Source organism: Amblyraja radiata, chromosome 11 (genome assembly GCF_010909765.2).
Source record: "Amblyraja radiata isolate CabotCenter1 chromosome 11, sAmbRad1.1.pri, whole genome shotgun sequence".
NCBI lineage: Eukaryota > Metazoa > Chordata > Chondrichthyes > Rajiformes > Rajidae > Amblyraja > Amblyraja radiata.
In genome coordinates this window covers 51,073,586-51,096,373 of record NC_045966.1, presented here as the reverse complement: position 1 = coordinate 51,096,373, position 22,788 = coordinate 51,073,586, and the positions used below count along the sequence as shown (strand labels likewise).

Sequence of the window (22,788 nt, the reverse complement as noted above, 5' to 3'; positions counted from 1 at the left end):
AAGAGTTTTAATTTCTCTTTCATGAAATTTGTCATAAAGACCTGAAGAGATATTAAAATGTATATATTGCACACTAAAATCATATCTCTTCAATGACTGATCTTTAAAAGTGAATTTATAAAATGCACAATGTTAAGATTCAATTGTATCTCGTTAGATGTTTAACCCTTCCCTAGCAGACACACACAAAATTTGGATGCTCTGCTTACATTTTAAAATTTTAACTTTGATTTGCAAACTGATTTTTTAATTTGTCTTACAGTGTTTAAAGAAAGTTAGTGAACTTTGAATGTAAAATGTTCTATTAGAATGCGGGTTCTATCTGAGCTAGATTAGTGCATGCTGGGATATCCAAAGTCCACAATCTTAACTTTCGAAGTGCATCCTAACTGAGAGAATTAGAGTGAGTTAATTAATATACTTCTTTCCTACAAGAAATACTGTGTTGAAAGAACAATGGCATTTATAGATGATATATTCAGTGGGATCTTGTGACTCGCAACACAAGGCCTCTGGAATTACCTAAAATTCATCTTCTCCTTTTAAGATGTCTTTAAAATCCACCTCCTTATTTCCTTCTTTGATTTGTATCTGATTTTTTAATCAGAATTTGCCCTTATGAAACCTCTTATGTTTTACCATGCTTGTAGTGCCATGTAATAATACAACTTATTATTTGCATTGTGGCATGTTACGGACTTGGATCTTTTCAGAGATTTTTTTTCTCAAGACACTGTAGTTAAAAGTGGATTACAGGAAACTAATTGACACTAAGGTATATAAACAAGGAACTGCAGGTGCTGGTTTACAAAAAACACACAAAATGCTGGAGTAACTCATCAGGTCAGGCAGCATTCCTGGAGAACATGGATAGATGACATTCCAGGTCAGGGCCCTTTTTCCGACTCCTTCAGTCTGAAGAAGGGTGCCGACCCAAAACGTCACCTATCCATGATCTCCTCCAACCTCATCTACTGTATCCGGTGTTCTCGGCATGGACTCCACTCCATCGGCGAGACCATGAGCTGACTGGACGATCATTTTGCTGAACATCTATGCTCAGTTCGCCTTGAGCTATGTGATCTCCTGGTTGCCAAACCTTTTAATTCCCCTTCCCATTCCCATACTGATCTTTTTGCCCTGGGCCTCCTCCACCGTGAGAGTGAAGCCAAATGCAATTGGATGAACAGCACCTCATATTTCACTTGGGCAGCTTACAACCCAGTGGTGTGTATTTTGATTTCTCTAATTTCAAATAACCCCTGCAATCCCCCTCTCCGTTCCTCCTTAGTCGTCTTGCAAGTTTCACTGTTCTTATCCCTTCATTTTCACCTCCTCCTCAGGTGGTTCATTGTGGGCTCTTTGGCCATTTGAGCCTTTACTGCTTTGTTTTGTACCTTTTCATATCTCTAGTTTCCCTCTCCCCTGACTCTCAGTCTGAAGAAGGGTCTCGACCTGAAAAGTCACCTTTTCCTGTTCTCCAGGGAAGCTGCCTGACCCGTTGAGTTACGCTAGCTTTTTATGGCTTTCTTCAGGGATGCTGCCTGACCTAATGTATTACTCCAGCTTTTTGTGGCTTTTTTAATACTAAGGTATAACAGGTTAATTACTATATTGTATACCTTTTCAGCAGACTAGTCTTTCTGTATGTTGTGTGTAAGGCTGCATATTTGTATCAAATTAGGAATAGCATTATGTTGCTATTCATGACCACTGAAAAAATGGACTAATCACATCCATTTCAAGAGGGACCTTTCCTGGCAGCAAACAAGACCTGGGTGAAGTTGCTTTGAATTCATTGATATCACACAATGAAGTGTAAATGTTGGCTATAACTAAATTTCACTTCATCTGGCCCAATTTGCTCCCAATTTTGGATTAGTTGTTGCCAAGGTTAGGACCTTGAAGTGGAAATTCCAGCCAGGTAATTCAAGCTTCCATGGAGTTGTGTAATTGTTCTGCTCTGCATAATCACGGATACCCTTTGTAATTTATTTTGAAGTTATTATAAATTACCGTGCAATGATCTGGAGCATATTTAAATAATATGAATTATTCAAATGAGGAAAAAATGAAAACTTTCAGATGATAATTATACCCTGAATCAATTGTCTAACTATTCCGAGTTCATCTCCTTTCCCTCATTCAAACCTTCGCTTCTCTCTGCAAGACTCTGACTGTCAATATGGATAGTTCATTGGTCATGATTAGCTCCCCTTCACTTGAGCCAACCATAAAAAATCTTGGTCAACCTTTTCTCCACTGTCTCTAAAACTTTCTTGGCTCTCTAAAGTGTGGTGCCTAGAGTAGAATGCACAATTTGAACCGGGGCAAAACCTTGGGACTATATTTATGAAGGCCAGAATTCCACATGCTTGATTAACGGCTTTGTTGAATGTTCTTGGATATTCAAAACTCAGGTCCCTTCCATCACCACCTTTTTAAAATTATAACACTTGGCATGATTTTGTTTAACTCCCATTTTTTTTAACCAACTGACACCAGCCTCAAATATTTTGGCTGCCAGGAATGATGCATTAAACATAATGCTCAATGGCTCAATAGTTCAAAGGTACTTTATTGTTATTCCCTTATCATACACTGTAAATTGCTCGATTGTAATAATGTATTCTCTTTCTGCTGACTGGATAACACGCAACAAAAGCTTTTCACTGTACCTCGGTACAAGTGACAATAAACTAAACTGAAGTAAAAGCTCACAATCATGAATAAGTCTAAAAGTGCAATGATTGTAGTGTAAAATTAGTAGATTTGACCGAGGCAATGTACAAGGAGTTGCCATCTTGTGCCCTTCGTGTTTCAAGTTCTTAAAAGTAGAATCTAATCTTGACCTTAAAGGCCCATTGAGCTGCACTGAGTCGCTGTTGCAGGGGTCGGTCTTGCCTGGCGATGCTGTTGAAGTCCTCCACTGCAGCTCCACCACCCTGTGCTGTTGCAGCTGCCTCCTGCCTCCTGCCTCTGCACGCTCGGCCTCTGCGGTTCTCAATCCACGTAATCCCCAAACTCCTGCAGGGCCTCCAGCTGCCCACTCCATGGACACATTGACCCGCAAACTCATCATCCCCTCGCCTCCCGCAGTGAAAGCCTTTAGCTGCAGGATTCTATTATACATAAAGTCCAAGACATTGTAAGCAATAAACATGCCTTGCATATCTAATGCATTCCAAGGCCCTCCATCTGCATGCTTTGTCATTGTGGAGAAAACAAGTCCTAGTCATGAGAGTAGGGTATGGGAAGAGAGTCCCCAAAATTGGACATGTCACATTGGGGTCAAAACTCAAGAGTTGTATGGGAACATTGGGCGACCATTGTTCATTATTTGCTGTTGGGAGGTGGGGGAAAGTGGTGAGTTTGGGAGTTGCCATCAGGTGGGAAAGCAGTTGCGGATTTGACAGAGAACCAAAATTAGATGTACATTTTTAGCATTGGGGAGATTACTTAGACCCTGTGTCCATGTTGATATGTGCTATTTGGCCCAGCCCTGCAATACTAGCCTGAACATGTCAATGAAATTCATAAACATGGTACCCAAATCTGATTGCCATTGTGCAGATCTGGTTGATAGTGTGTCATATATAAGAAATAACTGAAAGCAAAATCACATACAGGGATCAATGCACTAAATTCCAGATTATGTTTAGCAATGCGGCAATAGTGATGAAAACTCCCCACCTTCTACAGGTGCACGGTAGGGAGTATTTTGATTTGTTCCATTGTGGCCTGGTTCGGGAACTCGAAAGCCTTGGATCAACGGGAATTCCAAATGTAGTGGACACCTCCCCGCCCATCTTGAGTACTGACATCCCCATCATGGAAGGGATCTATAGGAAGCGCTGCCTCAAAAAGGCAGCCAGCATCACGAAAGACCCACATCACACTGGCCATGCTCTCATTTCACTCTTACCATCTAGAAAAAGGAGAAGGAGTCGGAAATCTGTGACCAAGGCTTTTGAACACTAGACCACACTAACCTATGACCTGTGGACTGTCTTCGGTTGCACGAAGAACTTGCACTAAGAACTTTAGATATTAATGGGGTTATTCATTTATTAAAGTTTGTTTATCATAAATTATTTACGTATATTTTGTCACAGGCCAGTTAAGCAGCTACAAGTTCTATTGTCGGTGCATATGACAATTAAACACTCTTGACTCTTGAATTGGTTTTCAAATTAAATTTCATCCAGAAGCACAAATAATATTAACAAATGTGACAGAATTTCTTGATTATGACCACATTTTTAATCTGCCATATGTCTATTCATCCCAACTGTCCTTTTACTCTTGAAGTCTTTACCCATCTTCCTGTTCATTCTTTTTTTTTCCTAATTGTGTATCATGTGCAGGTTTTGAAATTGTGCCTTGAGGTCACATTTCAATTCCAAGCCACCAATGATTCACTGTGGAGGTTTACGGCACTAGGTCAACTAGTACTGGGTCCAAGTTGGCCCCCGAGACCATCTACACTTCCACCTGCCTGGGAAGGGACACCAGCATAATCAAGGACCCTGGTTACTCCCTCTTCTCCCCGCTTCACTCAGGCAAGAGGTACAGAAGTTTGAAAGTGCATACCTCCAGATTCAGGGGCAGTTTCTTTCCAACAGTTATCAGGTAACTGAACGGTCCTCTCATCGGCTAGAGTACGGTCCTGACTTCCCATCTACCTCATTGGAGACCTTTGATCTGTCTTTAATATTATAACTTCCACTGAATGTGTATCCTTTATCCTATATCTGTGCACTGTGGACAGTTTGATGGTATTCACATAGTATTTTCTCTGACTGGATGGCAGGCAAACAAAGCTTTCAGTTTACCTCAGTACACATGACGATAATAAACTAAACTAAACTAAACTAAACTAAACTAAACTAAACTAAACTAAACTAAACTAAACTAAACTAAACTAAACTAAACTAAACTAAACTAAACTAAACTAAACTAAACTAAACTAAACTAAACTAAACTAAACTAAACTAAACTAAACTAAACTAAACTAAACTAAACTAAACTAAACTAAACTAAAGAGAGTTTAGAAGAATCAGAGGAAATATTATCAAAACACACAAAGTTCTGAAGCAGTTTGATACACTGTATATGGGGAGGATGCTTCCCTTGACTAGGGGGATTTAGAATGAGGGGAAATTATACTGGAACCTGGAGTAAAGAACAAAGTTCTGGAGGAACTTAGATGCTGTCACCCAGCATTTAATAAGTTAAAGAAATGGATCATAAAGAAGGATCAACGATTTAAGTCGAGATCTTACATTCTTATACAAGACCTTTATGTCTGAGATGAAGAGAAATGTCTTCAGTCAGAACATGGAAACCCCATGGAATTTCTCCATAACAGCAGGTTGTGGGGGCTAAGCCACTAAATGTGTTTGAGAAAGGAATAAAGTGAACAGCCACAAATATATCAAATAGTGTCAGTGCAGAGTAGGGACATGGCATTGAGATATAGGATCAGCTACGATTATATTGAATGATGGAACAGGCCAAGTTCTTACTCCAATTTTCTTAAAGCAAAATTCAGAACATTTTGGGGAAGGTAATAAAAATATCTTGAACAGATCATTTTCATTTTATCAGGCTGCGTTGGATTTGAGTGTACAGTATATTCTAGAGTTGAACGGCTGATGGAAAAACTCCTTTCCCTGAATATTGCTCTTTAGCTGAAATCGGGACTTTGCAGCTAGCTCAATTTTTGTAAATCATGACAAACTAAGGAAAGATACCAAGGATTTTAACACAGAATACGATTGAAATTGAAAAGCGAGAATTAAAAATAGTAAATAGTAAATACTATTTATAAATAATAAAAAAGGTAAATAGAGTAAATCGGGGGATTGGCTGGCTACAAATGCTTAGAGATTAAAGAAAGCAATTGAGGCAAGTACAGGCTTTAACCATTCTGAACTGCTCTAAAATTAGGATTAGCATGGAAGATGTAGCCACAGCCACACTCAGCAGGTCAGACATCATTTCTGGAAAAATAAGTTGTGTTAACATTTCAGGTCATTGAGTCATGGAGTCATGGCGCAGACAGCACAGGAACAGGCCCTTTGGCCCAACTCGTCATTGCCGACCAAGATGCCCCGTTAAACTCATCCCATTTTCCCGTATTTGGCCCATAGCTCTCTAAACCTTTCTTATCCATGTTTTTGTCCAAGACCATTCTTAAGAATTTCACCGTCTGCAACTTAAAAAATGCTTGTTTTGTTTTTAACTCGTGCAGTTTCAATGGAGCATCTTCATCCTGAAACATTAACTCCGATTCTCTTCCCACAGATGTTACCTGATCTGAGCGTTTCCAGTATTTTACATTTACACATCTGATCTCGAGCACTTGCAGCTTGTTGATTTTCAAAGCAATTAGGAAGTTACACAAGCCAAACGTTATGCAAAATGGAGAAGAAAGAATGTAAAATATTTTGAGGAGGAATATTTTGATAAATTTGAGGCATTAAGGAACTGGGAGCCAAGACACATGAGGAAGTTCAAAGATGATAATGGGTGTGCCATAGGTTATTGAAATTTGGATCAATCTTTCTGTTAATGCAAGGATTATAGAATATGAGAATAATAGAATATGTAGTCTAATAATTGATAGTTTACAATTAAAAACACAGGATTAGGTGCTACACCAATTATTTTTCAGCACCCTTGGTTCCAGAGCCTTGTCGTAATTTGTGTTTTGCTGGACAAACAACGGTCACAGGCTTTGGGGCCGAGATACTGGCCCACAAAGCCAGCCGTGGAAGTCGGCTATGGGAATGGATTTGCCGGGTCTGGCTGGGCCAGAGTTCCAGGGCCCTGGCCACAGGGGGATAATTCAACCTGCCAATTGCCATGGAAGTCCCGATGATGTCGAGATCGGTTGCCTCACCCGGCCTGGGCACCACATTTTCGGGGGAGCTCCAGGGGGATTACAAGTGCGCTGTTATAATTTTGTCTGGATTAAAGGAGTGTCCGGACCATCTGTTGCTGGAAAATCGGTGGTGGTTCTGTATTGGGATCTCGAAGAATATCTTCAAATAACATTGGCGAAAACTGGTGGCTGACACTAAATGTGATTAATGTGATTAATGTTATGATTAACAATAGTTTCAGTACTTTTCTCCTTCATCGTGATAAAGACAATGATTTGTACCAGTTTCACAGACACATATCTTGCCCATCTACCTATCTCGAACACTGAGGAACAATTTGACATGTAAAGATTCAATTACTGCTGGACACATGTTGATGTAATTATTGCAAGTTTAGTAAATGACAACTGTTTACTAGCTCTGAATTTAGACGATTTAATTGTTTGACCATATCACAATGTTAATGAACTTTGGTCAAACCTATCTTATTCCAAACAAAGTATCCTCAGTGTCAAACTAACTATTTTATTTCCCTTCCTCAAAGATCAAAGATCACTCCTGTGACTTTCAGTCTGAAGAAGGGTCTTGACCCAAAACATCAGCCATTCCTTCTCTCCAGAGATGCTGAGTTACTCCAGCATTTTGTGTCTATCTTTGGTTTAAACCAGCTTCTGGAGTTCCTTCCTACACATCACTGATTCTTTTTTTGGATAGACATGGTAGCCCCATTGTTTCTTCATTCAATTAGTTTATTCTTCTTTGATAAACAGTCTGATGTTGTGTATCACAGTAGATAAGCTTAACCAAATTAGGACAACCTGTCCTGATCAAATTTGCAGAAAACCCTGGTGAATGATGTAACACAAGGGACTGCAGCTGCTGGGTAATAAAATGCTGTAATAACTCATCGGGTAAGGCAGTATTTCTGGAGGACATGCATAGGTAACGCTTTGGGTCAATACCCATCAGTTTAATTGTAGGGGAGATGACTGGAAAGGAGGTGGGGGCAGATGCTGGTTTAAACCGAAGGTAGACACAAAATGGTGGAATAACTCGGTGGGACAGGCAGCATCTTTGGCTAGAAGGAATGGGTGACTTTTCTGGTCAAGAACCTTCTTCAGACTTCTTCAGATCTTCTTCAAGACTGAGTGGCGCAGAGCCTGGAAAAATGCCAACACCAACAACGGAGAGGCTATCACAGACCCCACAGTGAAACCACCGGGTTTTAACCTACATCACATGCAATGGCTAACCCTGAGCGGAATCTGCACCATCCATGCAAGAACAGTCCACCACCTGCATAAGTGGGGTATGACAGACAGCCCTGCTTGCGACTGCGGACATCTAGACCAGACCATCCCACACATCGTGAGTGACTGCTCCCTGAGGCTTTTCCTTGGTGGCATCAAAGCCATCCACCCAGTAACTGATGCTGTCCTGTCCTGGCTGTCTACCCTTGATCTACAACTTTAGGCTGTGCACGCCATGCACAAGAAGAAGAAGTGATAAGTGGATACAAGTGAAGGGTTTTAATTGGCAGATGGGGAGACAAAGGGCAGGGATGGAGTGAAGACAAAAGATAAAGATAAGGAAAGATAAGGAAAGAAGAGGAGTGAAAATATGATGCCAGAGGAAGGCACTTATTGAATATTGTGCCAGTTATAACAACTAGCAACATTTTCACCGGCATAGGGTCATACCCTTACTTCATACACCTGTGCAGAAACTTGAGTTACTATAATAATTGAAACACATGGAATTGCAGATGCTGGAATCTTAGGCAAAACCGAAAGTGCTGGAGTAACTCAGCATTCCTTCTCTCGAGAAATGCTGCTTGTCCTGCTGAGTTACTCTTACATTTCGTCGCTAACTTTGGTGTAAACCAGCATCTACAGTTCCTTCCCACACATTATTTCAGCTAAAGTTGTTCAAAATTCTCCCATAAGAAATCTTTCCCTTTAAATTTCATATTGACTATCAACTTTGATGACAGTCCCTAGTATTCTGATGGTGATCATCATTGTGGTTCCCCCTTGATTGCTGAGGCTCATCTCACCTTGTTCCACACCCCTGCTTCCTCTGCCTCAATGTTCATGACAGCATTTAACTAAATCTCGTGACTTAAAACTCTACATTGCTGTGCTCATGAAATGTATCAATTTCCAGTTACCCCGTTGTAATTTCCTCAGCCCTGATTTAACATCTTTTTCCACAAATATATATGAGGACCAATTTATGATAATAATTTTTCAAGCCAAGATACCGTTTGAAAGTGTTGGTAGACACAAATTGCTGGAGTAACTCACCGGGACAGGCGGCATCTCTGGAGAGAAGGAATGGGTGACGTTTCGGGTCAAGACCCTTCTTCGGACTGATTTTTAGAAAGTAGTTTACTTTTCAAAAGGAGTATAATGATGTCCTGTGGTGAACCTGCATGAGAGGTGTGTGCATAAGCTGCTCTCTAAATATTCTACTTTGGGACTCCACCATTCCAGAAGCCAAGGTAAGTTTTAATTTTACAAGAATGATCCCAGGAATGAGTAGGTTAACATATGATGAGTGTTTGATGGCACTGGGCCTATACTGGCTGGAGTTTAGAAGAATGAGGGGAGACCTCATTGAAACATACAGAATAGTGAAAGGCTTGGATAAAGTGGATGTGGAGAGGATGTTTCCACTAGTGGAGAGTCTAGAACTCAAGGTCATAATTTCAGAAGTAAAGGACGTTCTTCTAGGAAGGAGGAGGATGAATTTCTTTAGTCAGGGTGGTGAATCTGTGGAATTTTTTGCCACAGAAGGCTATGGAGGCAAAGTCAGTGGATATATTTAAGGCGTAAATAGATAGATTTGTGATTAGTACAGGTGTCAGAGGTCATGGGGAGAAGGCAGAAGAATGGGGTTTCTAGGGAGAGATAGATCAGCCATGATTGAATGGCGGAGTCGACTTGATAGGCAGACTGGCCTAATTCTGCTCCTATCTCTTATGAATTAAAGAAAATATCTTTTACTTTTTGGTCTCACGGCAGAGCGAGATGTCTGTCAGGGAATGTTGTCGACTGGCCCATTCCAGGAGCACATGCTTTGGTGCAGCCAATGCAAAGGCTCTGTGGGGTAGGACCATAGTCTAGGGTCCTTCCACTGCTGGACATTGAGGGGCAGAGTCCGTTGGGAACAAGGGATGGGATTTCACCCCATGGAGCAACATGAGTGGCAGTGGTGTATTTTTGAAAGGGATTTTGTATGTTCTCCCTGTTACTGCGTGGGTTTTCTCCAGGTGCTCCTGTTTCCTCACACACTCCAGAGCAGTAGATGTTTGTATGTTAATTGGCTTCTGTAAATTGTCCCTTGTGCGTCGGAGATACTAGTATATGGGCGATCGCTCGTTGGCACGGATACAGCGGGCTGAATGGCCTGTTTCCACGCTGTGTCTCCAAAGTCCAAAAGTATGAGCACTATTGAATGCATAGAAAATGTATGAGGAGTTTTTATAGTTTTTATTTTGTATATATTTTTTATTTTGAATGCAGCTTATTTTTGATTATATCAATTGCACACACTGCTTTATTTTTAAAGGCTATTTCAGCAGGCCATGATGTTTGTGAGATTGTGAGACAGCAGAAAGTCACCAAACTCCAATGATCAAGAGTCAAGAGTGTTTTATTGCCATATGTCCCAGATAGAACAATGAAATTCTTACTTGCAGCAGCACAACAGAATATGTCAAGTCAAGTTTTATTCATCACTTCCACACAAAGCGCAGTGAAATGAATTGCAAAGATTTGTCACTTGCACATAAAGTGCAGTGAAATGAACTGTAAAGATAGTACTCTGTGAACAATATAATAAACGAGATAATATTTAAATATACTGTTTAAGGGAAGGAGCTGCAGATGCTGCAGATGCTGCAGATGCTGCAGATGCTGCAGATGCTGCAGATGCTGCAGATGCTGCAGATGCTGCAGATGCTGCAGATGCTGCAGATGCTGCAGATGCTGCTTTAGACTGAAGACATATTTTGTATCTACCCTTTATCGAAGGGGAACTGAGACCTGATTGACACTCATCCTGTCCAATCATGTGGGCGACTGAGCCGCAGCCAATCGGCGCCGCCGCCGGGGAGGCAGGTCCCGCCCCCGTGACGCATAGGAGGAATCGGGCCGCGATTGGTCGCCTTGGATAGCAGGGCCGGCATTGGCTGCTGGGGGTTCGACGTCACCGCGGGAGATTTAAAATCCACCAGAAGCCGGAAGTGCGCGGTGGTGGCGGAGGCGACAGCAGCTGGTCCTTGTGTGCTCGTTCACTCGCAGCAAGAGGGTGGCTCTGGGCCCGGTCGCAGCCGAGGAGCGTGTCCAGTCTAGCCCAGCGGTGTCCACAGTCGCAGCAGATTTGCCTCAGACAGAGGGGAAAGCCTCTGCCCTGTGGGAGGTGAGGCCAAGTCGGCATAACATGAACTGGCAACTTAGAATAGCCTCGCTAAGATGCACAGGGTCTCTTGCCCCAGAGTTGGTGAATCGAGGATCAGAGGACGTAGGTTTAAGGTGAAGGGGAAACGATTTATAGGAATCTGGGGCGTAACGTTTTCACACAAAGGATGATGAGTTTATGGAGCAAGCTGCCTGAGGGGTAGGTGAGGCAGGGACTATACTAACGTTTAAGAAACAGTTAGACTGGTACATGGATAGGACCAAAGATCCTATAGCAAGCTATAGGATCTTTGGATAGGACAGGTTTGGAGGAATATGGACCAAACGCAGGCAGGTGGGACTAAGGTAGCTGGGACATGTTGATTACTGTGTGCAAGTTGGGTCAATGCGCCTGTTTCCACATTATCACTCTATGACTATGACTGTAGTCATTAAGACATGAAAGATAGGCACAAAATGTTGGAGTAACTCAGTGGGACAGGCAGCATCTCTGTAGAGAAGGAATGGTGATGTTTTGGGTCAAGACCATGTGAGGGAGATCATGTCAAGTAGGAGTCGGAGAGAGCGAGATCCTTTTGGAGAGAAAATGAATCTTCCTTCTCTGAGACGAAGGATCTAGTTAGAATGAGATCCTATTTGCTGGGGCTTTGGGAAGGAAACCCAATGTCTTTCCTTTTCAAACAATGTAACTCTCAGCAAAAGGATCTAGAGTGAGATTGTGTGTCATGTTCTCCTGAGATGCTGACTGATCTGAGTTACTCCAGCACCCTAGATCGTCTCTGATTAGCACGGGGTCCTGTTTACTGGAATTTTGGGAAGAAAGGGATAAATGAAAGCTTTTTGTTTGTTGTGAGTTAGCATGAGAGTGAGAAAGGGAGACTTAATCCTGTTTACTTAAAGGTAGACTGAGTGAAGAACTCAATCCTGATTACTGGAAGTAAGGCTGAGAGGAATGCTACATCCCCTTTATGTGACATCAGACAGCTTGAGCTGGAGTGAGGCTAGATATGTTCTTGTTGGGAATTATAGTGTGAGAATGAAGCAGCCTAGATCTTTTTTGCTGGGAGTTACGGTGTTGGCGAGGGGAAGAGTAGTTGCTTATTTTTCTAGGGAGAATAAATCATTGTCCACTAGGAAATGGGGCTCAATTTGCTTTCTCTCAGGGCTTGAGTTGAGACGTATCAGCAACAGCAACATCTTAATGGGAGGTTGGGTTGAGAAAGAAAGTGAAAAATATTGGATGCTGCCAGCTGCATTGATCAGTATATGCAGTGAACTTTCCGCAGCAGGAGTTGGGAAGAGGCATTTAAGATCTTTTTACTTTTAGGAATGCGTGTGTGAGAGGAAGAATCCATGCCTCTGGTGTTGGATGATGGAAGCAAACGATTATCTTTACTATGTGGTGGTAGAGTCTACTCTCTTGTGCCCTGTTGACCATTTGCTGGGTTCTACATGCAAGCCATTTACAATCTCTTTGAGCCATACTTATGCAGGTATCTTGCAGTTGAAAGTCTTGTAAATTAACTTCAGCAGTTTTTTCAGAGGTAAGTGATGGTACAATGAAAATCTTTTTGCTCCATTTTAGCTGCTTGGTAAAAGTCACTTGCTGACTAATTTTGCACGGCATATTGGCTTAATGGTGTCAACCAATTGGAGTTTACAGGTTTAACTGGGTGTGGTGTTGTCAGAGCAGCTATGTGTTCTTGTCACCCAATGCTAAATATTTCTGCCTTTCTTTTTTGAATAGACTGTATCTCCATATGTGGGATGTATGTGTAGGTGATGTTGAGGAAGAATATTTGTTATTACCCAGTGATGGTGAGCAGCATTCTTGAGCTGCTGCAATAGAAATGGTGGTAATATCCTATATTTGGCAAGGGTCTTTGAAAGGATGCATAAACTATAATTAACGACAATGAAATTTGAAAGGAACTTGGGAATGATGTTCTCTTGTATATTTGCTGTTCAGGTACTACCAGTGTTAAATGTAAATGTAGTACATAGCAGTAAACAGCAGGCTAATATGCTTCTTTTTCATATGACCTGTTCTCATGATTACAGTGCATGTGAGATTTTGTGTCCCTTTTACTGTAAGGTGTCCAGTATCTGTTCATTCATCATCTGAGTTTAGCATGGGTAGGCTGTTTGACTAAAAAAAAACCCCAACAACCCACAAACTCAGTCATGTCCTCGCTGAGATGTGCACTTTATTTTCCAGTGAAGGTTCCCATGTTATTTGCCTTATTTCTTATAAGCCTTGCCTGAGGAACAGGTGAATCATCACTGTCACTCTCAATACTGATCATGTTCAGTATCTTGGCTTCTGTCATTCTCTTCCAAAATGGATTCTCATTTACTCACTGAATCATCAAAGCAATGATCTTATTAACAGTCATTTTAAATGTTTTTTATGCTCTGCTAAGGCCTTAAAGTTGAATTTTTTTTAGATTAAAAAAAAAACACAACTATCCTTGCTCCACCTCGTAAACTTTGAGACTGAAATCATGCTACCCCCATTATGACACCAGCACATATTTCCACTTATTTTGAAACTTTACATAGTGATTATTGTGCATATGCACTTTGTGCTAGTTCAAGGAACTGGGTGGGACAATATTGGCTGCCTGCTTCCATAATCTGGTTAGTGCATTGCCTGAAGAGTGTAAACTTTATACAGTTGTTGGGTGCATATGATGACCTTGCTTCATTTATTGAAGTGAGTTGGATTGTGGCATGCACAACTTTTATTACAAATGGGAAGTCGGAGCACTTTTGTGTTTTATTGATTTTTATGTTAGGTTGCTAGTTGCTCCAGACTGCTTTATAACAAAGTAAGGTAAACTGACTAGGGCCAGGAGCCATATGTTGGTAGAGAATAATGATCGCCAGCTGAGATGATGTAATTGATTTGATGAATTCTTGATTGTGACCAGAACCTAAGGTCCTCTCCCACATTGGTGCCTTCTTGGAGCCAGGTTGACACCAGTCCAAGCCTGTAACTGGGTTCAGTAAGGTGAATATTTTTTTTCAGGGTGACTGGCAAACTCTTTTGTTTCTCCTGGTGGTGAATGCTTGCCTTGAACTCTGAGCAGCTTAGCATGGGATATGTGTGGTTATACATGGATGCTGCCTTTTGTGTTGAAGATCAGTTTGAGAAGGAAACTGTGTAAAACTAACTATTATCTTCAATTGCACCTCATTTCAATTGCTCACTTTGAATCGATTCTGTAGTGTGGAGAATCATTGAATTATTATTGGGGCTTTGTCAAGCAATGAGCCAAGTTGATGGCCATGGCCACAACTGGGGAAGCATTACGTCTATCTATTTAATTAATCATAACTTCCATATTTTACTTTCCATATTCCTTTCTCTATAAGGTAGCACACCTGAGGAATCTCAAATGAAATCTCCATGCACTTTGCTTGTCCTCTTTCCAGATGTTTGGTGACTGTGTTGCGATGATGGATGAGTGTGAAGATGTTTCCATGGCTCTCAGTCCTGATTTCTGTCCGAACTATCGGCTGGACAGCATTAAGTTGCTCTCGGTTATCCAGGACTCCAACTCGTCCATGTCCTTCTCCCCGGAGCCTACAACGTCGCCTCTGCAGAATAATTCCCTCAACATGAGTAACATTGGCTTCTGTGAAGGGTAAGCAAGCGAAGTGACAAACCTAATCCACATCAACTGAATGCTGAGGGAAGATCTTGTCTCCTTTCCGTATCAATAAGTCAGGGTGTGGAGGAAGGTGAAAAAAAAAAAAAATAATAATCTTCCAATGTCTGGATTCAATGGGCAAATGAATATTCTTGGCAAATAAACTGAGTAATCCCTTTTACACTTTTCAGCCTGCTCCACCACCCAGAGACAGAAGTTCAGATGCAGCTGCAAAATGTAAAGGAACATGCTTGCTTTGTGCCATCCTCAGCATTGGGCCATAGTTACACAGCTCAACCCACCCGAGCTCTCCACGTCAGTAAATCACTGGCATATTGCAAGGGGGTGGGCTGGAATCCATTTCCATTGAGATTGACCTAGTGGTATTTAGCCAGGAACAGTTGCTACGAAATGCTATGACTGAGGTGAAGAAGGGTCTAGTGCTGTGTCAAGTTGAGTTTATTGTCATATGCGTGGTGAGGTACAGGTACAATGAATATCTTACTTGCAGCAGCATGGCGATCACACCAGTTCAGACAACACATGAATACCTAAATTGTACATGAACCACACAATTTCTATGAGACCGTGAAAAGAAAAGGGTTATGCAAAAATCAAGACATTAGTCCAAGCACAAAAACAAATTAAGTAAATCACTCGTGCATTTTCTAAAAGACCACGGGGGGAAAAAAAGACAAAACAAAACCAAGCTTTTTGAATATTTTTGAGTTTATGGACCTGCTGACAACCTTTCTTTTTTACCTTGTCTCGCCCTGTATCCTGGGTTGCTTTGTCTGCTCGGCAGTCTTTTATTCATCATTTATTCTCCCTTTCTCCTTTTCCATTGTGGGTACTGTCTGTTTATTATATTATCTATTGAGTATTGCGCTTACCGCTTTTTGTGCTGCTGCAAATAAGAATTTCATTGTTCTGTTTTGGGACATATGACAATAAATCACCCTTGCCTCCATCAGTAACAGCATATTTTATCTGATTCTGTGTCTCATTTGTCTCGTTGTTTTGCCCTCCTAGGCTTGTGCTTATTTTTCTTATTTTTCTTCTTTTCTGTTCCACCTCTTGGTAATTGTCATCTTCTCGAGGTTTGGGTGCAATGTGTTGGAAAGATACAAGTTATCTTTTGCTATGTTGGCAGATTATATTAAATATAATGGCTGCTGCTTACAAACACCCTTTGGTCGTTGACCCATGCAACAGTTTGGAGCATCTCCTGCTCTGGGAATTGTCTTCTTCGGCACAGTGACGCAGTGGTAGAGTTGGTTCCTTATAGCGCCAGAGATCTGGTTCGATCGTGACTACGGTCGCTGTCTGTACGTAATTTGTACGTTCTCCTTGTGACGGCGTGGGTTTTCTCTGGGTGCTCTGGCTTCTGACCAGACGCCAAAGACATGCAGGTTTGTAGGTTAATTGGCTTCGATTAAAATTGTAAATAGCCCTTAATGCTGTAGGAAGGATAGTATTAGTGTGCAGGGTGATCGCTGGTCAGCACGGACTCGGTGGGTCAAAGGGCTTGTTTCCCCACCTTATCTTTAAAGTCTAAAGGTGATGCTTGGGGTTCAAGGATGATTTGCTTCCACTCCAGTTTTGTGGATTCTGTGGTGATGCATAAAATGAATGTGGGAACCACAGATGGAAGGATGGTGGTTAGTTTGTATTTCTGTCTATACCACTTTGTCATATCTCATGACTGTAAAGGTGTCCGCTCTTGTGGTTGAAGCTGAAGCCAACTTCAGTTGGCAACTGATCCCAAAAACATTGGTTAAACGTCTCAATGCTTTTGCTTTCTTTCAATTTAAAGTATGTTTGCACATTGATGGAGTTGCAAGCAAATGGCCAGAAGACATAGGAGTAGATTTCAGCCATTCGGCCTATTGAGCCTTGCTCTGGCATTCATTCATGGCTGATCTATTTTCCCTCACAACCCCATTCTTGTGCTGCCTTCCGGTAATGTCTGTTACGTTTACTAATCAAGAATCATTTGGTCCCTACTTAAAAATACCCAATGACTTGGTCTCCACAATTGCCTGTGGCAATGAATTTCACAAATTCACCACCTTCTGACTAAAGGAATTCTTCCTCATCTCCATTCTAAAGTTCCGTCCTTTTATTCTGATGCTGTACCCTCTGGTCCTGGACTCTCCCACTAGTGGAAACATCATCCACACCTCCACTCTTTCCAGGCCTTTGGCTGTTTCTGTAATTGGCCATCTTTGTCAGTATTGAGGACAGGGAATGGCACGAAATGGTAACACCTGATAATAGGTATTAGAGGGAAGAAGTATGATGCCAGAGGAGGTAGTTGAGGCTGGGACTATCCCAGCATTTAAGAAACAGTTAGACAGTTACATGGATAGAAACATAGAAATTAGGTGCAGGAGTAGGCCATTTGGCTCTTCGAGCCTGCACCGCCATTCAATATGATCATGGCTGATCATCCATCTCAGTATCCCGTACCTGCCTTCTCTCCATACCCTCTGATCCCCTTAGCCACAAGGGCCACATCTAACTCCTTCTTAAATATAGCCAATGAACTGGCCTCAACTACCCTCTGTGGCAGAGAGTTCCAGAGATTCACCACTCTCTGTGTGAAAGGACAGGTAGGTGATAGGACCGGTTTGGAGGAATGTGGACTAAATGTGGGCAGGTGGGACTAATGTAGCTGGGACATGTTGGGTCGAAGGGCCTGTTTCCATGCTGTATCACTTTATGACTATGAGCAGGGAAAATTGTTCTGACTGCGTCTACGCAAGGAAACTGGAGACACAGCTGGTGTTATTGGAACGGGCATGTAGCAGATTTCCACAGGGTTGTAACATCTGCAGTTAGAAAGTTCTCTGTAAAGGTTATTCAGTAAAAAGATGAACTAGTTCTTGTTAATAAGATGGAAAGATTGATGATGGAGAATGTGAAAGGGGACTTTAATTTTCCCTGGCTGAGGTTTAAATGGAATGCTTTTATACTCCACAAGAAGAGGTGCAAGCAGATGGGCTCTGGGTGCACCGGAGATAGCTGTAATTAGGATTTATGAGGAGTTAGTGAATGTCCCTGATGTGAACCAGTTGAATTCTTCTGCCGTCTGTCTTGACAGCAATACTTACATTTTTTCACCTGACTCAATTCTGGCAATCTGCTTAAGGCATTTCTCGAACTGCAATAAATCGTCTAGGTATAAAATTTGATGGGGAAAAACAAATTATACTTGAGAGTTAAAGAACATCAAATCTGTAATTAGTTGTGGTTGAAATTGCATAGTCTGTTCAACTGTTGTCTTCCGTGTCTCTGTGCAAGAAGAAAAATAAGTTTGGAATCTGTTCGTTATGAAACAATATTACGTAGCAAAATGACACCATTTCATCTTCCTTTAGTACCTTAATTTTCTGTTGAATTATCTGAATATACGTGGCCACCTTTTGGCAGTCAGCATGATAACCTGGCGGGGATGGTCAAAACCTGTGATTTGTGTGTTTTGATGTCAGCTGCTCTATTTCTCTTTCAGCGAGACTCCAAAGCGCTGCCTGGACTTGTCAAATCTGAGTAATGGGGGTGAGTCATGGACCTCTCCAGAGATTGTTCACAGAGGTTAGTAATGCTAGCCTGTTACATTTATTATTCTCCATGCTAAAACCAATCTCGCTTTGGGCTGAAACTATATATTTAAAATTTAAAACACGAAAAATATAAACATTCAACAAGTTAGGCAGCACCTGTGGAGAGGAAAACTGGTTTAAGCTGCGTTTTTTCCATGAAAATATTTACTTGGATTTATTTGATACCTGCATTCCTTCCAGGTGAGATCCCGATGTGGCCTTCTATACATTAGCGAGACCGAGCATAGACTTGCTAACGGTTTTGCTGAATACTTGCGCTTGGTCCGCCTACTGGATCTCCTGGTTGCTCACCATTTTAACTTGCTGTTCCCATTCTTATATTGACCTATCCGACCTGGACCTTGTCCATTGCCTGAGTGAAGCCACACACAGATGGGTGGATCATCATCTCGTATTCCACTTGGGTAGCTTACAACCCAATTGTATGAACGTTGAATTGTCCAGTTTTGGGTAACTGAACTCAACCCCTTCCCCTACCTCCCCACCCTCGTCCCCCCCCCGCCCCACTTGGTATTTCTCCCCATCCCGTCCACCTATATTCCGTCCTACAGCTTCACAATTTGCAATTCTTCAATCCTTTTCCCTCACAGCTTTTCATGTTTTCATTTCTGGCCTTTGTCCAACCATCTGCCTATCAACCCCCCAATTTACCTGCATCCACCTATTACTTTCCAGGCTTTGTCCTGCCTCTCCTCTCTTCCAGCTTTCCTCCCTCCCCATATAATCTGTGTGAAGAAAGGTCCTGACCTGAAACGTCAACTATCCATGTTCTCCAGTGATGCTGCTTGACCCGCTGAGTTACTCCAGCACTTTGTCCTTTTTTGACCATTTATATCATAATGTATTTGTGCAGAGGGGCTGCCTTTTCTATTTGACTGGACCAACTAGAATTCTCATTAGGTTTAGGTTATTATTGTTATATATTCTGAGGTACAGCTAAATGCTTTGTCTTGCATGCTATCCAAACGGATCAAATGTACCATATATGAATACAATGAAATCGAACTCTAGTACAATAGAAGGTGCAAATGAAGATATAGGTGCGGAATATATTTCTCCGCATTGTAGTGCATCAGTTTCACAAACATTGTCCAATCTTATGGGATAGAGGTGTATCGGACAGCACCCTAATTAATTGAAGGACAATTCAGAAGCCTGATAACAGGGTGCAGTAAGCTGTTCCCGAGTCTGGTAGTGCACACTTTTATGATTCTGCTGGACGAGAGCAAGGAGAAGAAGGAATTATTGGGGAAGGATAAGTTTTTGATTCTGTTGGCTGCTTTTCTGAGGCAGATGGAGTCAATGGTGGGAAGTCTAGTGGGTGTGTGTGATGGACTCTGCTACATCTACAACTGCAATTTCTTGTAGTTTTAGGTAGAGCTGTCCCCAAAACAAGCTGTGATACAACCAGACAATATAATGTCTTTGGTGCATCTGTGGAAGTTTGTAAGTGTTACTGGAGGTGTGCTGAATTCCTCAGGAAGTCAAGGTGTGCCTTCCTGGCTATCATATCAATGTAGTTGGTCCACGGCAGATCATTGGTGATATCAACGCCAGCGAACTTGAAGCTCTCAACCATTTCCGCTGCAGCACTACTGATGCTGGTTGGGCATGTACTCCGCCATGCTTCCTGTAGTCGATACGAGCTCTTTCGCCTTGTTGACTTTGAGGGGAAAGTATTGTCCTGACAACATGACACTAAGTTCTCCATCTCCTTCCTCTTCTCCGTCTTGTCATTATTTATGATCCGACCCACTGCAGTGGTGTTGACTGCAAATGTGTAGATCGACTTGGAACCAAATTTAGCAGCACAGTCGTGAGTGTGTAGGGAATATAGTAAGGGACCGAGAACACATCCTTATGGGGTACTGGTGTGGAGAATTATTGTGGAGAAGGTGTTATCACCTATCCTCACTGTGACCTGTGGGTCAGAAAGTTGAGGACCACAGAAATTGGCAGAGGCAGGAGCTGATTCTTAGTTCCAGGAGTTTGGAGATGATTTTAGATGGGATTATGGTGTTGAAGGCAGGGCTATAGTCCACTAACAGGATTCTGACATAAAACCCTGACGTGACATTACTCAATTTTCAGAAGCAAATCAAGATATCTTCAGTTCACTTTTTCGTTTGCAAAAGTTTGGGAAATTTGCTGCTAAATTGCTGCTTTAGAGAAGTGTCATTTATGCTCCCATACGTTGGGGACCCACTTCATTGCAGAATCACAGAAATAGTTTCACTGAGGAATGTTTTTGATTTAAACTGTACATCTGCATTAACAGACATGTCAAACGTGCATGATCATCCTTGGTTCCTGGCCTGAAGAGAGTCACTGTTTTCACATTTGCTGTTTGCTTAACCTATAATAAGTTTAGGTTGAGGGAACAAAAGTACCTAAGACTCTCTCAATGTTTCAGGTCCGTGCCTTGGTTCACCTGGTCTAACAGATGCACAACCTGGAGAATCGTAAGTAATGGTCGTCTCCTGCTATTGCTTTTACTTGGCCTTTACAGAGAAATCTGTGTAGTTTGGCTGAAGACAGTCTTGTGCAAGTTAACATGCATGAAGCCTTCCAGACTGTGGCACTCTCACAATGAAGGACTTTAATTAAGACGGTCAGAAACAGGAAAACCCAAGTTAAGGCCGAGGAAATATGATTTAGCCAGCTTGCCCAGTGAGACATGCATTTTTTTTTGAAAATGCAGTATTGCATTAGCAAACCCTTTCCCTTAGAATGGAGGGAGCAAGAGTGGCACAGTGGTGCAACTGCCTGCCTCTCGGTGCCAGCCACCCAGGTTCGATCCTGACCTCTGCTGCCTGTGTGGAGTTTGCACGTTCTCCCTGTGGCCATGTCGGTGTGCCGATTTCCTCCCATATCCTGATGAAGTGCGTGTTTGTCTAAATTGTCCCTAGTTAGAAAGTGGATGTAAAAGTGGGATAACATAGAACTAATGTGAACAGATAATCGATGGTTGACATGGACTCAGTGAGTCGAAGGACCAGTTTCAATACTATCTTTTAATCAATGAATCAATAATTGTTATCCAGGCTGGATGCTGCTGCACCCGCTGAGTTTCTCCAGCATTTTTGTGTACCTTCGATTTTCCAGCATCTGCAGTTCCTTCTTAAACATTGTTATATCTCCATTTGGGATGACCAAACTTGTTGGGAAAGGTGTTGTGGGTGGTTTACATCCCCTTCTCTTGACCTCTTCCAATCCACCTCTTTCCAGAGATGACCTACTGCGACACTTGTACTCTCACAGTTCTGAAGTGGGTGCGTCGCACTCGCTCCCGTTCCTTGATGCCGTTTGTTGGCAGCTTTATTATTTGGGTTATGTCTTGGTGAAGGAATACAAATTCTATTAACACTGGGATTTTAGTCGCCTGTTTAGTTTCTGGTTGTTCTAAGTTAAATGCTCCATATGATAATTTCCCCAAAATGTGGTGAAGACTGTCAAGTGATGTGAGAGAAAGGAATGACATTTGGTGGAACCACTAGGGTGTGCTCGATGGGCATGAGGTGCTTTGCTGGTTGGTTTGGGATGGTGAGGACTAGGTCTAGGGCCTGTCTGGCCTGTGCATGGTGTAGGTGGTGAGAGGCATTAGCATGACTGTAATAAAGCCTTATTGCTTGCATAAGGGTGGAGTGTAGGTGAAGGACTAGGGTCTGTTGGAGGTTGAGGGTTGAAACTGGTGGTCACAGGAGAAGGATTACACCAATGAGTGAGTAAAACAAATGCTTTAAATTAGGTGGGAGAGTTCTTGATAAAGAATGCAACAGGAGCACAACGATAAACGGAGCAAGCAAGAGCTAAGTACCTATGGTAAGAATGGGGTGGAGATTTTAAACATTTGGGACTTTCTTCAAGGCACTTAGTGGATCATGGTGTGTAGGAAGGAACTGCAGTTGTTGGTTTACACTGAAGATTGACACAACGCTGGAGTAACTCAGTGAGTCAAACAACATCTCTGGAGGAAAGGAATTGGTGACTTTTTTGGTCGAGACCCATCTTCAGACCTCAGTGGTTCATGATGTCAGGAGATCAGAACTTTGATGCTTGGGTCTCAGAATCAGTCGGGGTTAGAAATTTACGAGTGGGAGCAGTTTACAGACTGCGTTTGGGAGGTGAATTGCAGCTCTCGATGGAGGTGTGAGTTGGTGGATATTCAGTTTTGGGGTATTGAAGACCAACA

At 42.0% G+C, this 22,788-nt stretch overlaps 1 protein-coding gene across 1 annotated transcript in view; it reads left to right on the top strand.

Moving 5' to 3' along the window:
• The first annotated feature begins 6,788 nt into the window (after nucleotides 1–6,788).
• cdc25c (cell division cycle 25C) overlaps nucleotides 6,789–22,788 on the top strand; it is a 44,221-nt gene continuing 28,221 nt past the window's right edge. Inside the window, exons 1-6 of the mRNA XM_033029533.1 lie at nucleotides 6,789–7,027; nucleotides 9,386–9,393; nucleotides 11,131–11,315; nucleotides 14,753–14,964; nucleotides 18,485–18,567; nucleotides 21,010–21,058. Of these exons, the coding sequence (XP_032885424.1) occupies nucleotides 6,789–7,027; nucleotides 9,386–9,393; nucleotides 11,131–11,315; nucleotides 14,753–14,964; nucleotides 18,485–18,567; nucleotides 21,010–21,058 (776 nt within the window). The remainder of the gene's footprint in view (nucleotides 7,028–9,385; nucleotides 9,394–11,130; nucleotides 11,316–14,752; nucleotides 14,965–18,484; nucleotides 18,568–21,009; nucleotides 21,059–22,788) is intronic.